The 26,532-nt window shown below is 33.5% G+C and overlaps 2 protein-coding genes across 2 annotated transcripts; one reads left to right on the forward strand and one right to left on the reverse strand.

Annotated features, from left to right (window-relative positions):
- The first annotated feature begins 3,380 nt into the window (after positions 1-3,380).
- LOC133804362 (co-chaperone protein p23-1-like) lies at positions 3,381-6,550 on the forward strand. Its single transcript, XM_062242527.1, has 6 exons — positions 3,381-3,490; positions 5,092-5,278; positions 5,372-5,543; positions 5,650-5,687; positions 5,930-6,023; positions 6,142-6,550. Exons 1-6 carry the CDS (start codon positions 3,486-3,488, stop codon positions 6,246-6,248), a joined length of 603 nt encoding a protein of 200 aa, XP_062098511.1. The 5' UTR covers positions 3,381-3,485; the 3' UTR covers positions 6,249-6,550.
- Positions 6,551-7,578: 1,028 nt separating this feature from the next.
- LOC133804112 (probable F-actin-capping protein subunit beta) lies at positions 7,579-12,129 on the reverse strand. The gene is made up of 8 exons (XM_062242263.1): positions 11,896-12,129; positions 11,147-11,217; positions 10,547-10,660; positions 10,282-10,364; positions 10,129-10,202; positions 9,848-9,967; positions 8,830-8,925; positions 7,579-7,901 (listed from the first exon to the last, which is right to left on the reverse strand). Exons 1-8 carry the CDS (start codon positions 12,022-12,024, stop codon positions 7,818-7,820), a joined length of 771 nt encoding a protein of 256 aa, XP_062098247.1. The 5' UTR covers positions 12,025-12,129; the 3' UTR covers positions 7,579-7,817.
- Positions 12,130-26,532: the final 14,403 nt, after the last annotated feature.

Genomic DNA, 26,532 nt, shown 5'->3' on the forward strand with positions numbered 1-26,532 from the left:
TGAATAATACTCGCATGCCTATCTGACACGAAAGCCAAGTCATCAACGTCCCCAATGGCTTCCTTCAACTTCGTCATGAAATATTTCCACGAGTTGTGGTTCTCACTATCCACCAACACGAAGGCAATTGGATATAAATGACTATTCGCATCCAAAGCAACGGCACATAGCATGTGACCACCGTACTTATTCTTCAAGAACGTGCCATCCACACATATCACAGGACGACAAAATCTGAATCCTCTCCTACAAACTCCAAGGGCAAAGAAGCAATATAGGAAACGACCATCTTCAGTGACAAAATTAGTAATTGTACCTGGATTCTTTTACTGCAACATGTGCAAGTAGGATGGCAACTTGCAATACGAATCCTCATATGTCCCCCTAACATACGTAAGTGCCTTCTCTCTACGTCTCCATGCCTTTTCATAACTCATATCAATACCAAATTTTTTCTTCATATCCTCCTTTATGTTGTTTGCCATGTAACTGGTCCCATCAACTGCGTATTTGTTCTTTATGAGGTGTCCAACGACCCACGGTGCAGCTTGACGATGACCTTTTTGTCGCACTTCTAGTGAGCATGTGTGTACGCTTTTGTATATCGTGATCTCAAACATGGGGGACATTGGTTGTTTTTTCCCTCTCAATCTCCAACAACAGTTAGGATCTTTACATGTGATATACCACACGTCAGTACCAGACTTTTTCACCATATACTCAAAGTTATTCTTCATTGCAAATAGAGCAGCTTTGGTTTTTAAATCAATCTTGTCCTCAAAAGTCTTCCCAACATATATTTCTCCCATTGGTCCACCAGATGATGAGGAATGGGTTTTAGCAGATGCCTCAATATCTTCTTTTGTAAACATTGGGGCACTCCATCTGGTGTGATCTTCTCTTGATACAATTGTCTCCCTCCACCCAGTACTATCTTCTGTCCTAGCAGGTTGATTACTGCTTCGAGCAGGTGCTTAGCGTCCTTAAGTTGGGAGAGGTGCCTGTGCAAGAGGCAGTCCTGACTCTTCTTCTACTTGTTGGGCTTGGGAAATGTCTAACTCCTCATTTGAAACATCTGCACTATAATACGAGTCATCCTCGGAACCATCATCATTATCTTCAAAGCAATTACCAACTGGATCATCATTCACATAGGGATCGTACTCATATGCCTCAAGCACACCTGTGGAACCTCCTTGTGGTATATCAAGCTGAATAGTAGCCATCGGATCAGTAACTGGAACAAAAGTGCCCACCTTGCTAAGATGCTTGTAACTGCTACCTGCAGGAGATGGATCGATACTGGTCGTGTCTTTTTTGCTCACACTAGGAGAAGGATCTGATATGACATTCTTCTTAACTAGAGTCACACATAAGACTACCCGTTCATTCAAGCTTATTCCTAAGAATACACGAACTTGACGATCATTCTTCAATTGAACCGGTGCAAATGGTTGCTCGCCGCATACGTATGACACCTCGAGTTTCAATTCATACACCTCTCTATCCACCTGAAATGTCTCGTGCAGTATGTCAAGTAGTTGCAAGTAAGTGACATCATTCTCTACTGGTATCACTTCACCTTCAGCATCCTTAAAATACCATTTCCTACCATGCATTTCCCAAACACCGTTGTAAGAAACAAATACGTAAACAGTAGAACCTGAAATAAAAAAACACAAATACAGTTAGCTGAAAAACAGATGGTAAGAAATGGTATTTTAATGATGCTGAAAAACATGACCATCGAGCTTGCATCAAGCATGCACGAAATAGTGAGAATGCACATTACCATCGAGCTTGCATCGAGTAGCTATCGAGTAACCATCGAGCACAACATGCAACGTAAAAAAATATGTGCCATCGAGCTTGCATCGAGCAGGCATTGAACATCCATCGAGCATGAATGAAATAGTGATAATGCACATTACCATCGAGTACCCATCGAGTAGGTATCGAGTACAACATACAACGTAAAAAATGATGTGCCATCGATCTTGTATCGAGCAGGCATCGAGCATGCATGAAATAGTGAGAATGCACATTACCATCGAGTACCCATCGAGTAGGTATCGAGTACCCATCGAGTACAACATGCAACGTAAAAAATGATGTGCCATCGAGCTTGCATCGAGCAGGCATCGAGCATCTATCGAGCATGCATGAAAAAGTGAGAATGCACATTACCATCGAGTACCCATCGAGCAGAACATGCAACGCTAAAATTGGTGTGTCATCGAGCCTGCATCGAGCACAACACTAACCCAGAAAATTCCCAGAAAACGCAGATCGAAAAAAAACCAGAAAAAACCCAAAAAAATGTACAAATATTGCTCAGATCTATTCGAAATGCTCAAAAAGTTAAAGGAAACATCACTAATCCAAGTATTTAAGAAAAAATTGCTTATCCATTACATTTTTCTCCAAGATTTCTCAACCCTTACTTTGGTCTACAAATGGCTTTCTTAGTGGCGGTCCCAAGCTCTACCGTGGTGCTCTTAGTGGTGGTGTGAGGTGAGGTGAGATGAGTGAGAGTGAGGAAGAAACAAGAAGAAGGAAGAGAGGAGGAAGGAAGAGAGGGGAGGGAAGAGAGGAGGAAGGAAGAGAGGAGATAGTTGTTTTTAGGGGTATTTTAGCAAAATTTTTGGCATTATTTTGTAATGTTAAAAATGCTTAGCATTATTTTGTATTACACCATACTATTAAGCATAAAAAGTCAAATTTCCCTTTTTAATTAAATGTTTACTTGTAATATTTATTTATTCCTTATTTTATGTATTTACAGTAGTGTATTATTAATAATTTTTATTAACATATATTTTGCATATTCAATATAATTATTTAAATTTTTATCCTAATTAAAAAACGACTCTTTTAAGGGCTTATACTTTTTTAGATCATGTGTTTTGTCTTATTACCTGTTTGGATTCTGCGTTTTGATAAATTACTTTTTGGACCATATGTTTTATAAAATGGTTAAAATAGAACCCTACTAAACCCAATTCTGGTCCATGTTTTCTCACCTAAAATCATAAATAATTTACCAAACTAACAATTCAGAACAAAAATAAAATCATTCTGCTTAAAAAATGTGTTGTTATATTCAATTTTTATTCATCAAAATTAAGTTTAGGGTTCTATTTTAACCATTTTACAAAATATAGAATCCAAAAAATAATTAATTTATCAAAACACAGAGTTTGTAATGAGACGAGACAAAAGAGACTCTCCAAAAAAGTATAAATCCCTCTTTTAAATAACTTAGGAAAATATAAATTGAGCATATCACTTAAAACCCCGTGTTCTTTCCCTAAACCCTCAACTATTTTAATTTATATTTAGTCCCTAAGCTCTGTAAAATCACATAAAACCCCCTACTTCTATAGTATATAACATGTTCTCTCCTCGCGCTACCCATTTCGTTTCTGTTTTCGCCTTAGTTGCACCTTGGTTGAAATTGAAAGCGCTCGCTTTCATTCGAGAAGATGAGGTATCTTTCTTACTCTTTGATTTTTCTCTTCAAATAATGATAAATAAGCAAAGGAAAATGGAAAAGCATATAGGGAAAATTCTTGAATATGATCTGCCAAGTTTGTATAAAATATATTTATATATCTATATATATATATATAGTATGGCTATGTACAGATTTTCTTTTTTCAGCTTGGTTGTAGTGTTAGGGTTTAGTTTAGAAGCATTCAAGAATCTATGTTGCGTCGCAAGAAAGAAAAGTAAAAGAAAATGGGCGAAATTTAAAGAGAGATTTTAAAATTTTAGTTATATAAAGAAAGTTAAACCCTCTTCTTTACCTACAAACCATATGAAATGTGTCGGGCTATTGTAAAGGAAAATGTGACTTAGTTGTTGTAGTTTAATCTTAGCTAGAGATTTATACATATTCTATTGGATTCTCTAACCCAAAAAAAGAAAGAAAAAAAAAATCTTTCGTGGACTTGCTAGAGTGAAGGGTTTAACAGTTGGAAAGAGAATTTGGGTTTTTTTAGAACATGGGGTGGAAAAGAGAGACAATTTGGGTTTGCTTGACGACTATTTTTTATGGATGAGTATATGAATGAAGTAGTAAGGTTCTTAGTTTTAGGTGTATTTGTAGATGTTTAAATTGTGAAGATGCGATGTAAGGGAAGATTCACTGAAAGCTTTTGCACGAGGATAGAGTGATATGAGGTCTTGTGTCTTAGTTTTCATCTTATTTTTTATATTCATTTCACCAAGTCCAACTATCCTTATACTTCATACCTTGTTTTCTTAAATAAAACATCAGCTTGTACTATTTAGTTCAATGAGAATAAAAAAAAGGGAAAGAGAAGGAATGTTTTAAATGTTCTCTCATCTTTTTTTTTTTTGGATATATGCCTAGTCTTTTCCAAAATAGTAGCATGGTTTACTTGGAAGCGGGTTATTGTATTATTTTGGACCCAGAGTAAGAGAAAATTGTGGTTTTTTTCCAAAGGCGTATGTTCCATTTTTGGTTATTGGAATTCTGTTCACGGAATCATTCAAGTCATATTGTTTTCTTCAAGCCTTCAAGTGTTTTAGAGTTCTCCTTCCCTTTTAAACATTTTTCATGCAAGAGTGATAGGGTGCTCTTCAGTTGAAGTGCTCGGTTTGCAGGCTATTGCTTCATCTTTCTTTGTTCATCTTGCTTTAAATCCTGTAGAGGAAATGATGTGTTCTTGTAGTTTTAAAACATATGCTTATGCAGATTTACTTTATTTTATTCCTAAACCATACATGCTCTTCTTTACCCATAAACCCTTGGGAATTCGATGAATGTTTTTTGGTATTCAACCCCCAACACCTTTAGTCATGTCAATGCCTTTTGAATGTAAGCTAAAATTTTGAAAAATGAAATTCAGAGGGAAAAATTAAATAAAATTTCGTTCTAGAATAATGATAAAAACATATGAAGTAACATACAGCTAGTTTGTGGCTAAGTATATTGGATGACTGGCTGGTGTAAAGAAAATGGTGTCATGGTGTCAATCTTCTTGATAAAAAGTTTTCTCCTGTTTATTTCTGCCTACTTTCCATTAAGGTTCTAAATTTTCTTTAAACCATGCATTTTTTCAGTCGACATCCTTCTGTTAAGTGGGCACAAAGGCCTGACAAGCTTTACATAACCATTGATTTGCCGGATGCTCAGGATGTGAAACTTAAGCTGGAGCCTGAGGGCAAGTTTTTATTCTCCGCGACCAGTGGAGTGGACAAGGTTCCTTATGAACTTGACCTCGATTTGTTTGACAAAGTTGACGTAAATGTAAGTCCCAAACTATTAGCATGCTGGCTTTGGAATGCTCAAATATGTCTTTTTTGAAGAGTCAGTAACAATAAAATGGTACTTGCATTGCAGGAGAGCAAAGCTAGTGTAGGCTTGAGAAATATTCGTTACCTCATAAAAAAAAATGAGGACAAATGGTGGAGCAGACTGTTAAAGCAGGCAGGAAAGCCTCCCGTGTTTCTGAAAGTTGATTGGGATAAATGGGTTGATGAGGATGAAGAGCATGAAAATAATAATAATGAAGGTATTTGTGCTTCTTTTAGCTGCTTCTAAAGTTTGGTTCATTTGATGAAATTTTCCTGGAAAAATTCTAATTGTTGGCTTGTCTTTTTGCTCACTATGATTTCTAGTTGAAAACGATATGGACTTTGGAGACTTGGATTTTTCGGTAAGTACAATGTCATAAGCATTTATTTGATACTAGCAATATCATAGGGAGTTAGCATAGGAAACTCATAGTGCATGGTTTTGAACTATATATCATATTATAACCATAACAACTAAAAAATATAAAAAATTTACGAAATTTTGACGGTTAAAAAACGTTTACCATTGTTTACCCTTTTGCATTTTACCATAGTACTTACTGTCTATATACTCAAACCTCTTGATCCTGCTCTGGCATTTCAGAAGCTGAACATGGGTGGCGGTGGTGAAGGTTTTGATGGCTTAGATGGCAATGAAGAACTTGATGGATTAGATAGTGACGCCGACGATGATGATGGTATGTTTTACAATCTTGTTTCTAGTTATAGTACTCATCACCATTGATTCTTGACAAATCACAGTTCTTTACACTTCCACAAGTTGAAGAGTACTTAAGTGTGATTAATGTCTTGCAGAGGATGATGATAGTGACACTGACGACGACAGTGATGAACAAGCATCACCTGCCGCTGATGAACATGAAAAAGTTTCATCGGGTGTCGAGCCTACGCCTAAAGCTTGAATCTTGTCACCCATCAAAGTTTGGATACCAAATCTGTCCATGTTTTGATGCCAACCTTGGAAATATTGAATGTTCCAAGGAAAAAGATGTTCTTTCTTTTTCTTTTCTTTGAGGGGGTGGAAGGGATTATGATCAATGGTGTTTGGATGGTGGGTTTTGAACAGAGAGAAAACTCTATACCATATTCACTGAATGTTTTGTTATGTGAATGTCTCTTTACTACTAGAGGAAGATTGGTAATAACTCTCCTAAGATACTAATACTAACACTGATATAAGAAAGAATTGGTGTGATTCTGTTTCTGTAAATCTAGCAAAAATCGATTATGTGATGGTGCAAAACCAGTTTTTTTTTTTTAAAATTAGCACATTTTATTTGAAAGTGATAGCATACATATAGTTATTCTTGCTAGAATCCTTAGGGCAATGATTTAATGGCCTTTTATATGGAAAGGGGAGTCATTCCTCTCTTTAAATTAATTGATTTTACTTATTAATTTGATAACATAAATTATTAAAAAAATGTGTTACAGGAGTTAAGAAATGTGGTAATATATATTTACATTAAGGTGATGTTTGGTTGGGTAATGGAATTGAATGAAATTTGTATGTTTGTATTTTAGAGTATTATAATGTGTTATTCGAATGGAATGGTTTTTCTACTATTTTGGTGAAATGACTATTCCATTTGAAAATGGATGGAAAAACTATTTTAATGCAAAATTGAAAAAAAATTAATAATAAATTTTATTTTATTCCTATTTATTTTCTTTTTCTCATTCTTATTTTTTTCATTTTTATTCCATCCAACCAAATAATATTTAATTTAAGCTTCAATAGGTTTATTTGGTTTGTTATAGAATAATATTACCATAAAATAAAAAAAAATTATCTTGCTGTAAATCATAGTTCTATTATTTTATTAAAAGAATAAAAGAAAAGTGAGATCCTTTTATAATTACTCACTAAAATTTGTTGATCTATGTATAATATTAGGACTCTAATGTAGATTTTAGATTTTGTTCATTGGGAACAAATTCCATTATATTAATAACCGTTCAATCAAATTTAATACTAATCGCGGAAAAGTATGTCGAACAGAATTCATCCCTAATACAAAATCCGATCCCCACTTATGTAAATGTTTAAGTATACAACCAAAAACTACTTTGACATTCTCATAAATTGTACACCATATTCTCACACCAAACCAGAAACAATTGTATTAAGTTTCACAAAATTACATTCCACTTTATAACAATAACATTGATTAGATATAATTTTAAACTGTCCATACCAAACAACCTAAGTGTTTCTTCTACGCAGACAAATGATTCTACAGTTGTCTTTTTCTTAAGAAAATATCAATCAATCAAATGGACAATCTAGGAGAAGTTAAAGAATAAGGAGGTAGATCGAGTTCTTTAAAAAACAAAATCAAGTTCTTCAATGGTAAGAGTACAAATGGCAACTAATCATGTCTACAATACAATCTCATGTAAAGCCATATGAAAACACAAAACATTGTTAAATAAACACAATAAACAAAGAAATGGGCAATAGGCATGGCTCATGCCTGGTCAGGCAGTCTCATCACCACTTCAGATGGTGGTCGCAAGGTACAAACCATTTCTTTTGTCTTTCCAAAATAAACCTGCAAAATAGCATAGCATAGCACCAACAATATTTTACATTTTTTTTATTTTCAGAGACTTCATTGAAAGAGTCTTAGAGCACTCCCAATCGAGAAGGTAAAATATCTAATTCTTTATAATATAGAAAAAAAATTGTTAAATAGTCTTTCCAATGAGTGATATAAAATTATATTTTTTTACCTAAATAAATAGTATTTCTCAATATGTAGTGAAACATTATTTATTAAGCTATAAATATTTTATTATTTTTTTATAAACTTTTATATATATATATATATGAGGGTGATACTATTATATTTAAATATTTTATTTCTTAAAATAAATCAAATATTTTTAAAAAATATAATATTTAAATGATGTAGAGAAAAAATAGAGAAGCGAATGTATGATATAATGTAAAATTTTGAGGTAAATTATAAAAAAATATGTTTTGGTAGTGTATTATGTAATACACTTTCTTTATAATATTTAGCTAAAGCTCACAAAAACATCTTCCATCAGATCATTTATACATATATTTATAATAGTTATGCACAAACTCCAATTAATCCATATCTACATTTACTTAATATTTACATATATTTTATATAATATTTTAATATTATTATTTTTCTTTATAAGCTTGCTCTCTCCCATTTAGTATATATATTTATTATTTCTTTTTTATTTTTCAATTATTTTATTTTACTTTAATTAATAAAATATGTTTAAATATATAATATTAAAATGATGTAGAAAAATATATAGAGAAGCCGATGTATGGTTTAATGTAAAACTTAGAGAAAAAATAGAAAAAAATGTGTTTTGGAGAAGTATTTTAAAGGATGGAGTAGAGCATTCATTGGGAGTGCTCTTATCGGGCATATTTGCGAAACGGTTTAGTAAATACCTAAAGAAAACCAGAAAAGAAAAGGGAGCTTCGTGTACCTGATCAAGTGAGTTCCTAAGCTTACTCTCCATTTCTTCTATCATTCTTCCCATGTTACAAAGATGGCCCTCTTCAATTGAAAGGTCCATGTTCATCTACAATAATGGGGAAATGAAAATTGAAAATACTTCATTACATTCTTCCACAAAATCATACATATAATACAAATATAGAGCTCTTTGACTTGTTGACAAAGAAAGAAGAAGTCAAATGAACTATCTAGAAATGGTTCCCTTATGCAGATACATGACAACCATATGGTCGCATAAAATCTATAAATTTTGTAAAGTTTTAGCTACCCAAAATTAAATAACACCTAATTGATGATATTATTATTACTGTTGTTGTTGTCATTGGATTTTAAATGATGTCTTAACTTTAGTGGGGACAATTTTATTGGACAAGGGATCTTGACTTTTCTATCTACCTATATTCAATGTTCATTTCCTGCAGCCTTACTTTCTCTCTTTTTTTGTAACCTTTAATTTTCAATATTAATTACGACAAAAAAAAGGTCAGAAATCCTAATTCTCTACTCCAGTCACTTTCATTTTCTCACTTGGTTCTCAATCACTTGTACTTTGCTTTAACAAATAGAGTAATATTTATATATATATATATTTCTAGTCACAAATCTCATAGCACCGGATTATCCCCTACCAGTTATAACTTGTACTTTTATTTGGTATTTCATTTATGGCCCTTCATTTATTTATCCTTCTGTTCCTTAAGAAACAAAACAAACTCCTACGGTAGTTGATTATTGTAACATTACATAATCAAAGCAAGACACTGTTTTAATATTAATTCCCCTTATAGGCTTATACCAAACTCCTTTACCACTTCAGCTAAAGTTTAAAGAAACCTGGCATGAGATGGATGACCATGGCAGGCATCATGAAAACTCTTGTGGTATGTGCAGGTGTAAGGAATACAATTCAGAAACAGACATTCTTTTTGTGTAACGACTTTTAAAAGAATGCTTCAATAAAGATGGAAAGATGAATTCAATAGTACCTCTCGTCTAATCGATCCAGACAAACTGAATGTTCCTGACGCATCATTATTTGTAGTTAAAGACAGCATGACAGTACTGGTTAGACGGTAATGAGCTGTTCCTTCCTCGTCCGGGCCCACCTAGATATGTAACCAGAGTTGCAGTGACTAAACAATAGAAAGGATACTTAAAAAGGATATTCAGTGAAGCTGTAAAAATGAGAAAGGCAGTAAAGAGATAATTGTTTTTGATGTACTACCAAAATAATGAATGTTGTTAAAATCACAGTAATGAAGTTCACCTCAATAACATGGATGGCATCCCATGCCCCTTCCTGTAAATAACCCCTCCTACCATCCCCTGTCTTTGAGCCATCTTCATAATAAATTATAAGAAATTAGTGGGGGAAAAAACAATAAATCAATGGCTGCCCAGAATACAGAAATGAGCTTACCTTTCTTTATTAGAAAGCAGGCAACAAAACCTTCGTTATCATCTTCCCACATATAAACTGATGAAATCCCACCTTCATAATACCTACCAATACATTTTTAAGAAAACTGCTAAGTCATCAGAATGAAACTAGAAAATGATAATAATAAAGTAAATGCGCATAAAGATTTTTTCTTTTTTCTTTGAAGATTAAAATGGTAAAAGTTACAGAAACAGTCATCATTAAAGAAATCAATTCTAATAATGAGGTAAGTAAAGGACCTCACTGGTCACGATAAATGGTAAAGATGTCGTTTGCTTCAATTTCAAGTTTCCTCAACTCTGCCGATGGTAAGGCTCCATCCTCTAATGATGGATGGTACTTGTTTGACCATGGTGATCTATACAAACAAAGAAACATATAAATATATAGCAGAATAAATCACCACTGAAAGCTGATTCCCAATGAACTAATGAAGAGAGTGATGCCAAAAAATATACAAATAGAACTGGGAGCAATGGCAACTCCTAGTGGAAATACACAATCCAAAATTAAATCTAACTATATTCCGTCAATAGATGTAAACTAAATCACCCGCAGAAAAAACACCAAAAAGTAAGTAGAAGAACAGACATGAGTTAACTTAAAGTCTTTAATTTCAGCAAAGCCATGTGACTGGCTCTCTAATTTTTGCAACAAAACATTCATAAAACAGACAGAATTGTAAACCAAATATCCAGGTACACCAAAATATAGGCCAATCTACTCCAAAATATCCATGAACTATGAGAAAGTCCATTTTTCAGGTTGATTAAATAGTAAATTTGTCACTTGTATAATATCAACACTTCGATTGATAAAAGTAGAATGAGAGATGAACGTTTACCTATAAGAGTCTGCATCTCGATTATATTCACACAAAATGAATTCCTTTCCAGAATCAACATCACACAAGACCTGTTTTGCAGTTAAAGTTTTCAATGTTCAGGAACAATTCATAAAAGCGACCATTGCATTTGTCAAAATCCACCCATCAATTCCTCCAAAAAAATATATAACAAAGAAAATTCAAGTATTCCATTTAAAAAAAAAAAGGTGAGAATAGAAGGCCAATGATTTACACTCTACAAGATAAGATTGTGATAGCATGTCGTATACCATTCACATAAAAAATTAAACTTAAAAATGAAAAGAAAGAAAAATCTGAAAAAAAATCCCAAAACGTGTACTAATAATCACCGACTCACAAACATGATTATACATGTATGTATAGATTTAAAAGCAGTAAATGTATGTCATGATTTACACACCCACATATATTTAAGCTGCCATGGAAATATTAGGCTCCAACTCATAAAAGCTTACAACATTCTAACAATTCGAAAGAGGTAAGCACTGCTTCAACCATCGAAATTCGAAGTAATTTAACTATAAGAATTTCCGCTGTTTCTTTCTGTCGTTGTAATTAATTTTTTGAATTCAAATTATTTCATTTTTTTAATGGAGTCACAAGATCAACGCTAGCTAGCTAGCTATCACGAATTTACTTCAGAAACATTCTCGGCAACCAAACAGAGTTAAAGCATTTAGCAGCAAACCCTAAGGATTTAAAAGAGAAAAAACCAGAACTCCGACCTGGAGAGGCTGATCGACTTGAGAGAGGAGATCGGAGGAGTGTTGGGGTAAGAGAGAGAGAAGAGCAGAGAGAGCGGTCTCAGTGTGCTTTGGAGGAATTCTCCTCATCAGTCCCATTGCTGCCTCCATATTTTCTTTCTCACTTTCTTTCCAACCAAACAAACAAACAAACAAAGAGAAGAGAAGAGTTCAGAGGTTTTTGGGTATTTATTTAATTTTTTTTTTAAATTTGAGCTGTTATGAGATGTGAGAAGGAAACTTTAAAATAAAATATAAATAAATAAATAAAATAAAATAAAAAAATAATTAAAAAGGAGGAATAAATATTATTTTTGGACCGAGTTTCCCTCGCGGGAACCACCCACTATTTAACTTGTAACCAACGTGACCCCTCCTGTTTTATTTTTTAAAAACACTCAATTTTTTTGTGATACAAAAATAAAAATATATTTAAATATTTTATTTTGAGAATATTGATACTTAGTGAAAATCACTAAATAATATGAAATGTTGCACTAGTCATAAAAAATAGTTAGGGTAAAAAATTGCACTTAAATCACCATGTAATGTTTTTGTACTGCAAAAAATCACCTTCATCATAAGTGTAAATAATATAATGTTAGATTAAATAATGAGATAAAATGTGATTTATTACACAAATGTGATTTGTCACACCATATAACATATTATTGAGAGTTACAAAATTGAACACATGTGTGTGCCAAAATATGACATATTTTGGAGTTACAAATTTGTAACTCCCAAATATTACCCAATAATGTGTAGATTGTATGTTGCACATTTGAGTTTGGATTTCACAAAACAATTATGTAATATGACTGTTTGAGATATGTTTTAAACTCTCATTTGGTGTATGGAGGTTACAAAATCATGTAGGAAGAGATTGTGACTTTTTTTTTTAAAACTGAAAATTGAAGACTGAAATTTGCATTGTGGCCGCGGCCACTGATTATCCCTGGCCGCGACTTGGGGGACAGAGACCAGTGGTCGCGACCACTGATACTCCTGGCCGCGGCCAAGGGTGATGACAACCAATTTTTTTTTTTAGTTTTTTCCAATTTGAACGGTTCTAACATCCCAAGTAACTCTCAAATCTCCATTTTAGTTCCATAAACATTCAATTAAACATTGGTAGCAACCATGAGGATTGATGGAATTTGAAATTCAAATGGTATCTCAAACTCTATACATAAGAACCTAATGCTCACTTGTAAGACAACACTTGACGGGTGTCGTGTGCCGTGTCAAATTTAATTATTATTTCCTTTTCAGTATTACCAATTATATCAGTATAATAGTAAATACGAGTCGAACCCACGAGGACTACGTTCAAATTATTATTCAAGAATTAACAACGAAAATTATAGAAGGGATTTTTTTTCTCAAACTAAAACTTAAATAACATAAACATAAAAGCAATAATGAGTTGATATTACGATTTAAAGAAATAGTTAAGAGTCATTCTCCACCCTCCACAATCATTCAAGACCAACAATAATAAACATTATTCTAATTTCCCAATTAAATTATTAATCCCGTAGATAATGCTGAAGCAGTCAATTATCTCAATCTCCCAATTACAATTAATCAAGGCGAAGCACTCAATAATTAAATTTTTATATCAAGAAATAGATCTATGAAGCATGTAATCTATTTAACCTAGGAATTACATTAATTTATGTGGAGATAGGATAATCTAAGCTACAAACCAATTTAGCATATAATTTGTTTAACTTAGGTTCTAAACTTCATCACAATCAATAATACATATGACAATACTATCAATTGCAAATGATCACATGCACTTAGAACCCTAAACTATTAGGTGAATAGTAATTCTAAGATGATAGTAGAACAATGAAACATCCTAATTAGTTGGCCATCTAAAAGGATACCACATAATCCATAACATTAATCATAGAAGAATAGAATCAATTTAACATTGAAGAAATCAAGAAATAACACTCATTGAAAATCAAGAATTCATGTTTTGGGTTTTGCAATAACCCTTAACCTAAAAGAAGATTACTCCATAATCACAAACATAACCAATAACATAATCATAATTGAAATTAAAGAGCTTTAAAGAGAATAATGAAAAACTAGTTTGATGTAGGAAAGATTGTTGTCCTCTTCTCTCCTCTGTTCTTCTAATCTCCATAACTCACAATTAAAAACTTATGAAAACCTTAGCCCTAAAACTCGTTATAATCCTCTTAAAAATCTAATTAAAAATAACATAAAAACTGAAATCACGTTGACTAGCCGCGACCTGGAAAAATGGTTGCTGCGACCAGTGTGCCTGATGCTTGATAAAATTCACCTTGAGCCGCGGCCTGGAAAAGTAGTGGTCGCGGCCAGTGCACAGTTTCTCTAAAAAAATTGAATTTTGGTCGCTACTTGAAGAAGTACTCGTCGCGGCTAAAACTTGTTGTTTCCAAAATCTTAATTCCTTGAAATTAGGTTGCGGCCACCACTTCTTTGAGTCGCAACTAGCACTCCAAATTCCATTTCACTTGATTTTGTAAGTCGCTACTCAAGCTTCATACACTGCAACATCACCATATATGCTTAGAGACTTCAAAACACATTAGAATTACATCTCAACTTCATCTTGCAACTCCTTTTTGAAGCCTATAAAATTCTTCAACCAAATCAACAAAAATTACAACTTAGTTTAAATATCGAAAACTTACAAAATGAAGCTAAAATCTCTTATTACACCAAATTAGCATCATAATACTAAAGAACTTGCAAAATATATATATAACAATGAACTTATCAACACTATTTCTATCCAGTAGAGTACTTTGCTAGAAATACACCAAAATGCTTGAATATTCATAGAGTTATTTCCAATATTGTGATAATCCCTTAGTGCTTGAGATATGAGGAAATAAGATTTTGGACAAAGGTTGTAAACCTTGTTCAAGTTGGTGATCTCCAATGCTCTTCACTTTAGTTGTGAGTGATAGAGTGATTTCTTTTTTGTTCTTTTTCTTACATTGTTTCTTTTCTTTATTCTCTCTTTACATATTTATTTGTATATTTTGTTTTAGGAAAATAAATTATAACATACTACTAATAAAATTACATATTTATATTTAAATTTGAATACATAAAATAATTAAATTATAATTTTATTTTCATTTTTAGTACATATTTATAAAAGTATATATATTTTTATTTCTCTTAAAAAAAATTATTTTTTTAAAGGGATTTTATTTTATAAAATAAGAGATATTTTTCTTTATCCCTTACTTTTTTAAACTTCATTTTTCTTTTTCATCAATAAGCAAAGTTGTTGTATCTTGTAAGTCATTTCTTCTGCGGATATTTAAAAAAAAAAAAAAAGTTTAGAGATATGGACAAGATACTTATCGCAATTTTGGGAAATTTAGTGAGCCCTATCATAGCATAGAAAAAAAAGAGGGTCCTATATTATAACTCTCTAAAAGTAAAAACTGACTAAACGCATAAACACTTTTTATCTTTATGGTGGTTATAGTATGATTTTTTTTTTCCTTTTACTTAAAAAACTATTTTACTAAAATAATCATATTAATTTTTTTTATCTATTTTCTTGAAAAGGTTATGTGTATGCTAGGTTCCTAAAGAAGACTATTATGCTTTATTTTTCATGGTTATTATCATTATTGGGTGAGTTTTATTGATGTTTCTTAACTATAATTCGTAATGCCCATGAACTTCTAAACTTAACATTCAATTCCAATATGATAGTATACCTAATCATATTCATATGTTAGGTGCTATAGTGAGGTATAAAGGAAAGAAAATAATTGAAACTAAGAAAAATGAAAATAATTATATGGTAGTTGAGAATGAAGTTTAGATAATTAATTTGAATTTTGTACCCCAATTATGAATGATGATGAATTGTTAGTCCATTGATAATGGGGAACACTTTTTATAAAATTGAGTTCAAGAAAAGTGGTTCATTATTATACTAAGCATAATTAGTTGTCATTCACTTCTCATCCCATAGTAAACTAAACAAATGTACAAATTAATTTTATTTAATTAAAATCAATTAACTTATTTTTGATAAATGATACCAATTATATGATCTTTCATTCAATTCAATTACAAAATGTTTTATCTTATTGGCTTTCGAATTCCTTTAGAATCCATTAGAAGAGGAGACATTTTGTGCCCTTGCTAACATTTCACATGTATGAAAATTTGGTCTTTAGACCTTTTTTATTAGCAAAAAAAAAAAAGAATATACAAATGTCCATTAAGTCAAATCTATAAAACCTACAATAAAAGTTTAATGACATTTTCAAAATTTCAACGGCTCTTTAATGGCCATAAAATTGGTAAGCATCAATATTCTTAATATTTCGATGCCATCTTCAATGGCCATCCTTGTGCATACTTATTGAATTTCATCGAATCATCAACCAAAATATTAAAACCCATAAATGACATAACAAATTGACAGGAATTTTTTTTTTGAGCGACGAGAGATGCAAGCATGAAGAGAGGGAGACCGACAGAGATGAGAAGGCGAGATCAATGGAGATGAGATATAAAGATTGTTGGAGATGATCTTCGAGAGGGTGTTTGCGAGACATATAGAAAGTAGGCTAAGAGATTGAGAAAATTAGAATAAAAAAAATTATGCAAGGCTAAAATTGTCTATTTTGCCATCAAAAGTACAGTTTTTAAATTTTAAAACAAGAGCATAAAATAATAATTAAGATTTTTTGTAATGAGTTATGTTCGATTGACTTATTAATGAATATTTAAAAAAAAAATTAAGAATTATTTTAAGTATATTTTGTCAAATATATATATATTTTTTGAGTAATTTCAAATATATTTATTTAGTTTTAAAAAAGACTAATAGATGTGGTAGAATTATAAAGAAATATATCTTTTTAAATTATTTAATGAAGTATAACTTATAATATTTTTAATATAGTTTTATGTAACGCCTTGGTCTTGGATAGTCAAGACTGTTACACTGTGTGTTTAAATAGTGTTAAACTCGCTAATCATTTAGCCATAAACGTGTAACTAAACATGGTTAACGGTCTAGGGTTAAATTTTTTGGATGAAAAGAACAATCATTTTATTAAAACGTTAAGTTCATACATGGGATCCCAAAATAAACATTTACAAAGTTGCTTACAGTTCCAAAAGGTAATTACAACTCAAAAGTTACGAACAGCCGACCTAAGCGGCAAAATAGGGTTGGACCCTAGTTCCTCTGAGAAACCCTGGCCGTGGTGGTCGAGCAGCCGCATATGTACATGTCGCCATCGAAACTCTCCCACTCATGGCTGGTCCAGCTTTCCTTTCCCCTTACCTGCACCACATAGCACCCGCGAGCCAATGCTCAGCAATAAAACTTAAACATGCTCATAAGCAATCAATAATATATCACAGAATCATAATAAGCATGCATAGCAGTAATAATCATACTCATGCATGCGTTCTATGCAAATAAGTGACTACGCTGTCACACAGGGGCCAGCTGCCCTAACTAGATGATTAATAAGTCACACCGAGGTCATGCCCTAGGATATGGGACTAAGAAGTCACCCCGAGGTCCATTGCCCTATCCTCTGTATAACCAACCGTAGAGCTGGCCCAGCGTACCTGGTGCTTAATTTTCCACGACCATTGGGTCAAACAAGCGTATAATGCGATCCTGATTAGGCATAACCACAATGATCAGCGCTCAGTGCACTATTGTCGTCCTTGACTTATAAGTCAATGCTTTTGACTAGCGCTATTGCCGTCCTTGACTCATAAGTCAAGCCTTTCTCAATCAGATAATGCAAACATGCATACATTATTTAGCAATTATCCAGAAACAGAGCATTCGACATGTTTAATCAAACAATCACAAGCATAATCATAATTATGCGAATTTACAGGGGCCCAAGCCCTAATCAAATCTATATTCAACAACCGGGCCAAACCCTAATCATGTACATCATGTATTGAGTGCAGTTTTCTTACCTTTGGTCCGAGTGTAAGCAATTAGGCAAGCAAGCACGACCCCTGAGAACGATCCTCTCCCGAACCCTAGCGGTAACCTAGTCACAACCCACAAATAACGTTCTCATTACCATTCGATTCCATAATTGGACCCCGGGACCAATCACGTGCTCTCGGGGCCTCTAATTCCCCCACACGGGGTGGTGAAATCGTCCCCCGAGTGTAATATCCAAGTAGCTTAGTTACTTAATTGTTTGCTATTCAGTTATGACATGTTCATTAGAGTTGTAAATACGGGTCGGGCTTTCTAGCACGGCACGAAACCGGCACGAGCCCGGGAGGCACAAACACGACACGTCACGAAAAAATATGGGCCTGGGCCAGGCACGACACGAATTGAAAATTGGCACAGCACGTCACGACACGACATGGGCCTGAGTACGGCACGACACGAAAGCACGAACAAACTAACCCGAAAGCACGACACGATAAAAAGCCCAATATTTTGACATTAATAATCATAATAAATTTTTATTTGTCAATTATTAATAAATTAAAATGATAATAGAAGTCTTATTTTTCTCAATGCTTATATTTTTATAATTATATTAATTTATTTTAAGATTTGTGAGTTAAATTTTTTAGCATTTATTAGTAGGTATTAAAATTCTAATAATTATCTTTGATATAATTTTGTGTAAAATATTGTTAAGAAGTATATAAAAATATCTAAAATTATAATTTAAATAAAAAAAATGCATTTAGTTTTGTAGTAAGTCCATTGATGGTTAAAGAAGAGGTGGAGGGTTCAATTCTCCATCCTCACATTTTTTTGGTAATAATAAAGTGGGCCCAAATTTGGGCCCGAATATAGAAAGTGGGCCGACCCGACACGACACGACATGGGTCGGGCCCATGGGCCGTGCTGGGCCTACTCTTTCAAAAATGGGTCGGTCCGGCCCGACATGAATTGAATACGGGCCCGACTAGAATTTATCGGAGGCACGAAAATGTGGGCCGGGCTGGGCCGGCCCACATTTACAACTCTATTCATTAATAGTGTTAATTTAAAATAATATTTTTAGTTGTGGTATTATTTTAATTAATTTTAGAAAAGTGAGATTATTGCATAGATTACCATAGAACTAGGTTATCAGAAAAATTGGTATTTATCTGAAGTTTAGAAAATACTCTATTTAAATATTCAAGTACCTTGAGTTTAAAGATAGTTGTTAATATCTATTATAGATAAATTAAGGATAATTAATTTAAAATCTAGTTAATGGACTATATACATATATGTCGACCAAAACGGGAATAAGTTGATTGTTTTTATTATGTTATTAGAATATCTAAAAAAATCTAAGAAGTTTGTAGTATTTAAATATTTCTGTTGCTGATATTACTTAATTAGTTAGTTATAATTAATAGTGGAAAACATATATATATATATATTTTCTTTGATATTCAGTTATAGAATTCAATTTGAATTGAGTTTTTTGGAGTTAGTCTAAATAGTTTAGATGGTTGAGAGATTCTAGGTAGAATTTTGAAATATGAATCAATGGTTTATATTTTTTTTGATGAGAATATATTATAGGGAATCACGTGCATGTTAGTAGTAATAATAATAAGATAATTGTAAAATAAGTTGTTAGCATAGATAATTATTAGTATTGAAAAAATATATATTATTTTATTATTATGAAAAGGAGATTTCGGCTGGGCTTTATTGAAGTAAAACAAAATGTTAGGAAAATATAAATTTGTCTCAATGGAAATTGATAATAATATTACAACTCTATGCAATATATTACAAATAAATAATGATTGATTAAAAAGATTTACAACTCTATAACTGAAAATATAAATAAACTAAAGAACAAGAAGAAGAGAAAAAGAATAGAATAGTGAAAATACAACTCAAAGCAAAATATTACAAGTAAAGTAAAAGTGTTTGAAATAAAGAAAAGACTATTACAACTCAAAACAAGAAATACAAATAAACAAAAGAGAAGAGTATGAAGATGAAGAGAAATAGAGTAGAAAGAAAGAACAAACAAACTAAATAGAAACAACTCTTACTCACACTACCAAAGTGAAGAGTGTTGGGGATCACCAACTTAAACAAGGTTTGAAACCTTTGTCCAAAAGCTTATTTCCCCCTAACTCAAGCACTAAGGGATCTCTCACAGATTATAGGAAATACTTTCTGGAATTATCAAGCATCAAGGTGTTTCTAGCCAAGTGCTCTAATTGATAGAAAATGTTGTGTCTTACAAGTGAGCTATAGGCTCCTATTTATAGAGTTTAGAGACACCCTTTGAATTTCAAATTCCATCAACCCCATGGCTGTTACCAATGTTTAATTGGATTAATATGGAATTAAAAATGAGATTTTGGAGTTATTTGGGTTTTTTGAGCCGTTCAACAAAGATTGAAAAAACTGAAAAATTGGTCAGTTTTGGCCTGTGGCCGCGGCCAGAGATATTAGTGGTCGCGGCCACTAGTCTCTGTCCCACAGGCCTCAGCCACCAACATTCAGTGGCCGCGGCCACTGACCAATTTCAGCACAAAAAATGTGCTGTTTTTCCAAACGGTTCCAAACCCTCCCAAATGATTTTGTAACTCCCAAAACACATTATTGGGGTTAAAATCATATATCCAATAGCCATATCACATATGACTTTATGAAATTCATCTCAATATTGTGTAACAAAAAATTTACACAATAAAGGGTAATATTTGGAAGTTACAAATTTGTAACACCAAATATGTTACATTATTTGGATATATCTCATATATCTAAATATTGTAACTCTCTATTATATGTTACAATATATGACACTCTTTATCACATTTATTTAATCTAAAACATTATATTATAATATAATATAATATTACATTATATTATAAAATAATATAACATTCCCCCACTAGATTAAATAGCTATCTATTGTAACACTTATTTAATCAATCATTATATTTTAAAATATAACATATCCCCCACTTGATTAAATAAGAACTATCTCTTATAGGAGTCATTGCATTAGTGCATAAAGCAAAGTGTTTTTCAACTTGAACTTTACTATAGTGTAATTATCACAAAATTTGTCGAAAATTTGGTTGCACTAGGCATTGAAATATTTTTTCATGATAACAAATCGGTGATAACACACACACCTTTGCAATGTTCACTTGAGACCTCTATGTCTCGCTTTGCACCGTTAATGGCCATGTGCACTTTCCATTCATGGATGTTCTTGAGAATACTCCCAATTCTCATGAGAGGCGGCACCACCCCTAGGTCCATATAGGTAGAATTCTTACAGTATTTTGTTACCAAAAATGCTTGTCTTTACAAGACTGAATTCTATTAAAAAACCTTTCGGTTTTAACCCTCCACTTGGTAACACACAAGTACTCAATATCTTAGATGGGATTTGTTTTGAGTACAACTAATATTCACTTGATTGACTTGTTATTACCTATTGAACCTAACACTAGTTGAATAACTAGTGTTAAGATATGTTACCATCAATCGTGAATCTCTTTAGGGAGTTTAAGTTCCATCCCTCGAGATGATGCAACCACTAAATCCCTCGTTAGTGGCTTAGTGAAAGGATCCGCCAGATTTTCACTTGTTCTCACATAGGATATTGAGATGACTCCTCTTTGAATCAATTCTCTTACATATCCATGTCTTAGACTAATATGTCTAGACTTCCCATTATACACTCCGCTGTATTCTCTAGTCAATGTTGCTTGGCTATCACAATGTATCGATATAGTAGGTACATTATCTTTGATTAGGGGAATCTCTATCAACAGATCCCTTAACCATTCGACCTCTTTGCCGATAGCAGCTAAAGCTATGAACTCTGCTTCCATAGTAGAATGAGATATACAGGTTTATTTCTTGGAACCCCAAGAAATTGCACCTCCACCAAGTGTAAATACCCAACCAGTTGTGGACAAGTTGTCCCCAAGATTGGATAACCAACTTGCATCTGTATATCCTTCTAATATCGAAGGAAATTTGGAGTAGTGAAGGCTTAGTCCTTTGGTTTTCTTGAGATAACCTAGAACTCTTCCAATTTCCTTCCAGTGATCCACACTTGGATTACTTGTAAACCTACTAAGTTTACTTACCGCAAATGCTATATCAGGTCTAGTACACTGGGCAGCGTACATTAGACTTCCTATAGCACTAGCATACTCCAATTGAGCCACCGCTCTTCCTTTATTCTTCTCTAGTTTTACACTGTGATCGAATGAAGTATTGGCATCTTTAACCTTGAGATGGTTAAATTTGTTCAATACTTTCCCAACATAGTGGGCTTGCCCTAACGCAAAACCCCCACTATGTTTCTTTACTTTGATACCGAGTATGGTATCAACTTCTCCAAGATCTTTCATCTTGAAGGTTGATGATAGAAACCTCTTCGTTTCTTCTATCCCTTTCATGCTATTACTTAGAATAAGCATGTCATCCACATATAAGCAAACAATGATCACATATCCCTTACAAGTTTTGGAATACAAACACTTGTCTCCATTGTTATGTCTAAACCCATTAGACATGATGGCTTGATCAAATTTTTCATGCCATTGCTTAGTAGCTTGTTTCAATCCATATAGGGATTTTACAAGTCTACAAACTTTATGTTCATATTTTGGTAGGACAAACCCTTCGGGTTGTTCCATATAGACCTCCTCATTGAGGTCACCATTAAGGAATGCCGTTTTGACATCCATTTGATGAACATACAGGTTGTGTATAGAAGCTAAAGCGAACAAAATTCTTATAGAAGTTGTTCTTGCAACAGGTGCATAGGTATCGAAATAATCGATACCCTCTTTTTGCCTAAACCCTTTAGCTACTAATCTAGCTTTAAAGGTTTGTATAGTGCCATCAGTGTGGTATTTTCTCCTAAATACCCACTTACACCCAATTGGCTTAGACCTGGTGGGAGGTCTACCAAATTCCCAAGTGTTATTGGAAAGAATGAAATCCATCTCATCATTGATGGCTTATTTCCAAAATGCACTATCTCTCGATTGCATAACTTCTCTATAAGTCTTAGGATCATCCTCAACGAGAAGTACAATAGGAATTTTCCTAATGACTTTGTTGACGCGGTTCTTCGCCAACAGATAATTAAGAGAAAGAGAGGAAGGGATTAGTGCTGAATGTAGAACCGTAGCAGATATAAGATCTTAGAGGATGAAATAGGTGACTCAAGACACGTTTTAAAGTGGTTCAAAGGTTAAAATCCTTCTACTCCACTAGTCAATATTATTGATATATTCTGGGTATTTGGTTACAGAGTATATCTCTCTAGAGACTATTTTTTCCAACCCTTATCAACTCCCAGGGTCTCCATATTTATAGGAGAAGGCACCTGGAAGTTGGTAAGGAGGTCATCCCATGACCTTCTTATTTGACATATCAACTCTGTGACATTCATGATTAATTCATAAACCTGACACATAAGTATGGTCAAATCGATAGATAAGGAGATAATGGGCCGCACGACCCAACCCAGCCGTGGGTGTCTGAATGCGCACGTTCCTGCAGCGTGTCCGAGAAGTCAGGGAGATATCGGGCACGTGATGTCAGATATATGCACGTTTATCTTGTGTGTGTTGACTTTACCAGGGGTCATAGCCTCCATATCTAGTTCGTACCACGAGCTGTGCTTCTGACCCGACCTTCGGCCTTCCGATTCCTTGCTCCAGTCTTGGGAGTCTTGGCGAGTCCTTGAGGAGTGCTCGAGCTAAGGGGGGGGGGGGGGGGGATGACCTCAAGACAGGAGCTCCGACCTGGGGGATGCTTATGGACTAACCATGATTAGTCCGAAGCTCAGCCTGCTAATAAGCCCGTGGGAAAATCAGGGCGTACAGACTTCCTCTCTATTTCCTTCTACCATGTAGAATGAAATTCGTTGAGAATCTATCTCATCCACTACTAGATTTTTATGATTTTTAAGCCTTTGACTTCTTCTAGGTTCAAAGGGTTGCTTTACATCCTTTTGAGAATTCTCCTCTTGAGAATCAACTTTGGATGGAGAAGCTTGAGAATTGTTCTCTTATAACAAATTCTCCTTTAGAGATATTGAAGCTTGAGAATTGTTGTCACATAACATATTCTCAAAGAATTCAACTTCTCTAGATTCAATCACAATATTAGACTCTAAGTCTAATAGCCTATAAGCTTTACTATTGTTGGCATAATCAACAAAAGCACACTTTATGGCTCTTGAACCTAACTTTGTTCTATTAGGTTCGGTTTTCTTGCAATATGCAAGACACCCCCACACTTTGAAGTACCCTATGTTGGGTTTTCTTCCTTTCCATAACTCATATGGAGATATCTCATTTTTCTTCATCGGTATTCGATTAAGAATGTGACAAGCGATTAAAAGCGCTTCACCCCATAAGTTGAAGTTCAACTTAGAAAACACCAACATAGAATTTATCATCTCTAGATAAGTCTTATTTTTCCTTTCGGCAACACCATTGTGTTGTGGTGTATAAGGTGCAGTGTACTCATGAATTATACCATTTTCTTCACAAAATGTATTGAATTCATTAGAGAAGTACTCTCCTCCTCTATCACTTCTTAGCACCTTAATCTTTTTATTTAGTTGATTTTCAACTTTTAATTTATACAATTTAAAAGCATCAAAAGTTTCATCTTTATGCTTTAAAAGAAACACATAGGTATATCTACTAAAATCATCTATAAAAGTAAGAAAATACATTTTACCACCTCTAGTTAAAACACCATTAAATTCACAAAGATCACTATGGATTAAATCTAGTAAATTAGATGATCTTTCTACACTAGGAAATGGTTTCTTAATCATTTTTGCCTTAACACATGTTTCCATAGTTTTTAATATTGCATGCAATCATACCACATTTTACTACTCTTTTCATGGTAGAAAAACCTATGTGCGATAGTCTAAGATGCCACAAAAATAAAAAATCATACTCAATAATATAGGCGGAATTATCATTTTTATTGATAACATTGAAAGTTACATCATTGGTGCACAATTTAACTATACCCTCACAAGAGTACCCCTTTCCCAAAAATACATTTGATTTGGTAAGTATAAGTTTACCCGACTCAAAAATGGCTTTAATGCCGGGCTTGCCAAGCAAATCACCACTTACCAAGTTTCTACTCATTTCGGGAACATAAAGTACATTCACTAATGTAACTTTCTTGCCGGAGGTGAAGTAGACTTCAATAGTACCTTTGCCAAGTACCTTGGATTTTCCCTCATTGCCCATTTGTATCTCATGGTTTCCCTTTGACTCTTCAAAGGTCTTGAACAATGATTTGTCATAGGTGACATGGACGGTGGCACATGTATCATACCACCACCCTTTCACCTTGCCTTGGACCGCATTCACCTCACTAAGGGTAGCAACTATGTTTTCCTCTTGAGTTGCGTTCACCTTAGGTCCTTGTTGGTATTTTCTATGCCTACACTCTCTAGCATAGTGACCCATTTTCCCACACACAAAGCAAGGGCCTTTCACGCCCTTAAACTTGTTTGGGTTGGTTTTTGGACCCAAAGGTTTCTCATTACCCTTTGTTTTTGGGATGTTCTGGTTGTGACACCGCATTTGCTTTGGAAGTCTCTCCATTAGACCCCTCCACAAGTTTATCTCTACATATTGATTCCTCTTCGATTCGAATATGTTTTTGGATTTCCTCCAAAGAATAATCCTCATTTTTATGAAGGATTCTTTTCTTATAGCTCTTCCAAGTTGGTGGTAATTTAGTCACTATAGCACCAACTTGAAAGGCCTCGGGAAGCTCAATCTTTAGCACTTTCAATTTGTTAACAATTATTTGAAATTCATGAATTTGAGGAAGAATAGGTTTATCACCAAAAAATTTGAAATCGAAGTATTAAGATATCAAAAACTTTTTGGTACCTTCCTCTTCCGCCTTAAACTTTTTCTCAAGTGCATCCCATATCTCCTTGGCCAATTTGGTCTCGGTGTAGAGGTCATAGAGCATGTCGGATAGGGCGTTGAGGATATGACCCCTACAAAGGAGATTCTCCTCCTCCCTCTTCCTTCTCTTCTCCACCTCCTCGGGAGTGTCTTTGTCGGATGGCTCGGCTAGAGGTGCCAAGGAAGACTCAAGGATGTAGGCGATTTTGAGAGTGGTTAAAAGAAACCTCACCTTGTCTTGCCCCCTAGTAAAATTGGATTCTTCAAACCTATCCAATCTCACTAGGTCTTGGTTCATGATTTTGATGGTCTCCCCTTCCATTGAAACAAAAAAGGAATAAGCTTTTGAATTTTAGAAAAATATAAATTTGCCTCAATGGAAATTGATAATAATATTACAACTCTATGCAATATATTACAAATAAATAATGATTAATTAAAAAGAGTTACAACTCTATAATTGAAAATACAAATAAACTAAAGAACAAGAAGAAGAGAAGAAGAATAGAATAGTGAAAATACAACTCAAAGCAAAATATTACAAGTAAAGTAAAAGTGTTTGAAATAAAGAAAAGACTATTACAACTCAAAACAAGAAATACAAATAAACAAAAGAGAAGAATATGAAGATGAAGAGAAATAGAGTAGAAAGAAAGAACAAAC

This window comes from Humulus lupulus, chromosome X (assembly GCF_963169125.1).
Source record: "Humulus lupulus chromosome X, drHumLupu1.1, whole genome shotgun sequence".
Lineage (NCBI taxonomy): Eukaryota > Viridiplantae > Streptophyta > Magnoliopsida > Rosales > Cannabaceae > Humulus > Humulus lupulus.

Bases quoted from the DNA above. Each gene is read 5' to 3' on its own strand.
- LOC133804362 (XM_062242527.1), top strand. The intron at 5,544-5,649 runs GTATTTGTGCTT...TATGATTTCTAG, and splicing joins TGAAAATAATAATAATGAAG to TTGAAAACGATATGGACTTT. The intron at 6,024-6,141 runs GTATGTTTTACA...AATGTCTTGCAG, and splicing joins TGACGCCGACGATGATGATG to AGGATGATGATAGTGACACT.
- LOC133804112 (XM_062242263.1), bottom strand. From the start codon at position 12,024: ATGGAGGCAGCAATGGGACTGATGAGGAGAATTCCTCCAAAGCACACT. The intron at 10,203-10,281 runs GTAAGCTCATTT...TTTATTATGAAG, and splicing joins CTGCTTTCTAATAAAGAAAG to ATGGCTCAAAGACAGGGGAT. The intron at 8,926-9,847 runs GTACTATTGAAT...CCATTATTGTAG, and splicing joins CTGGATCGATTAGACGAGAG to ATGAACATGGACCTTTCAAT.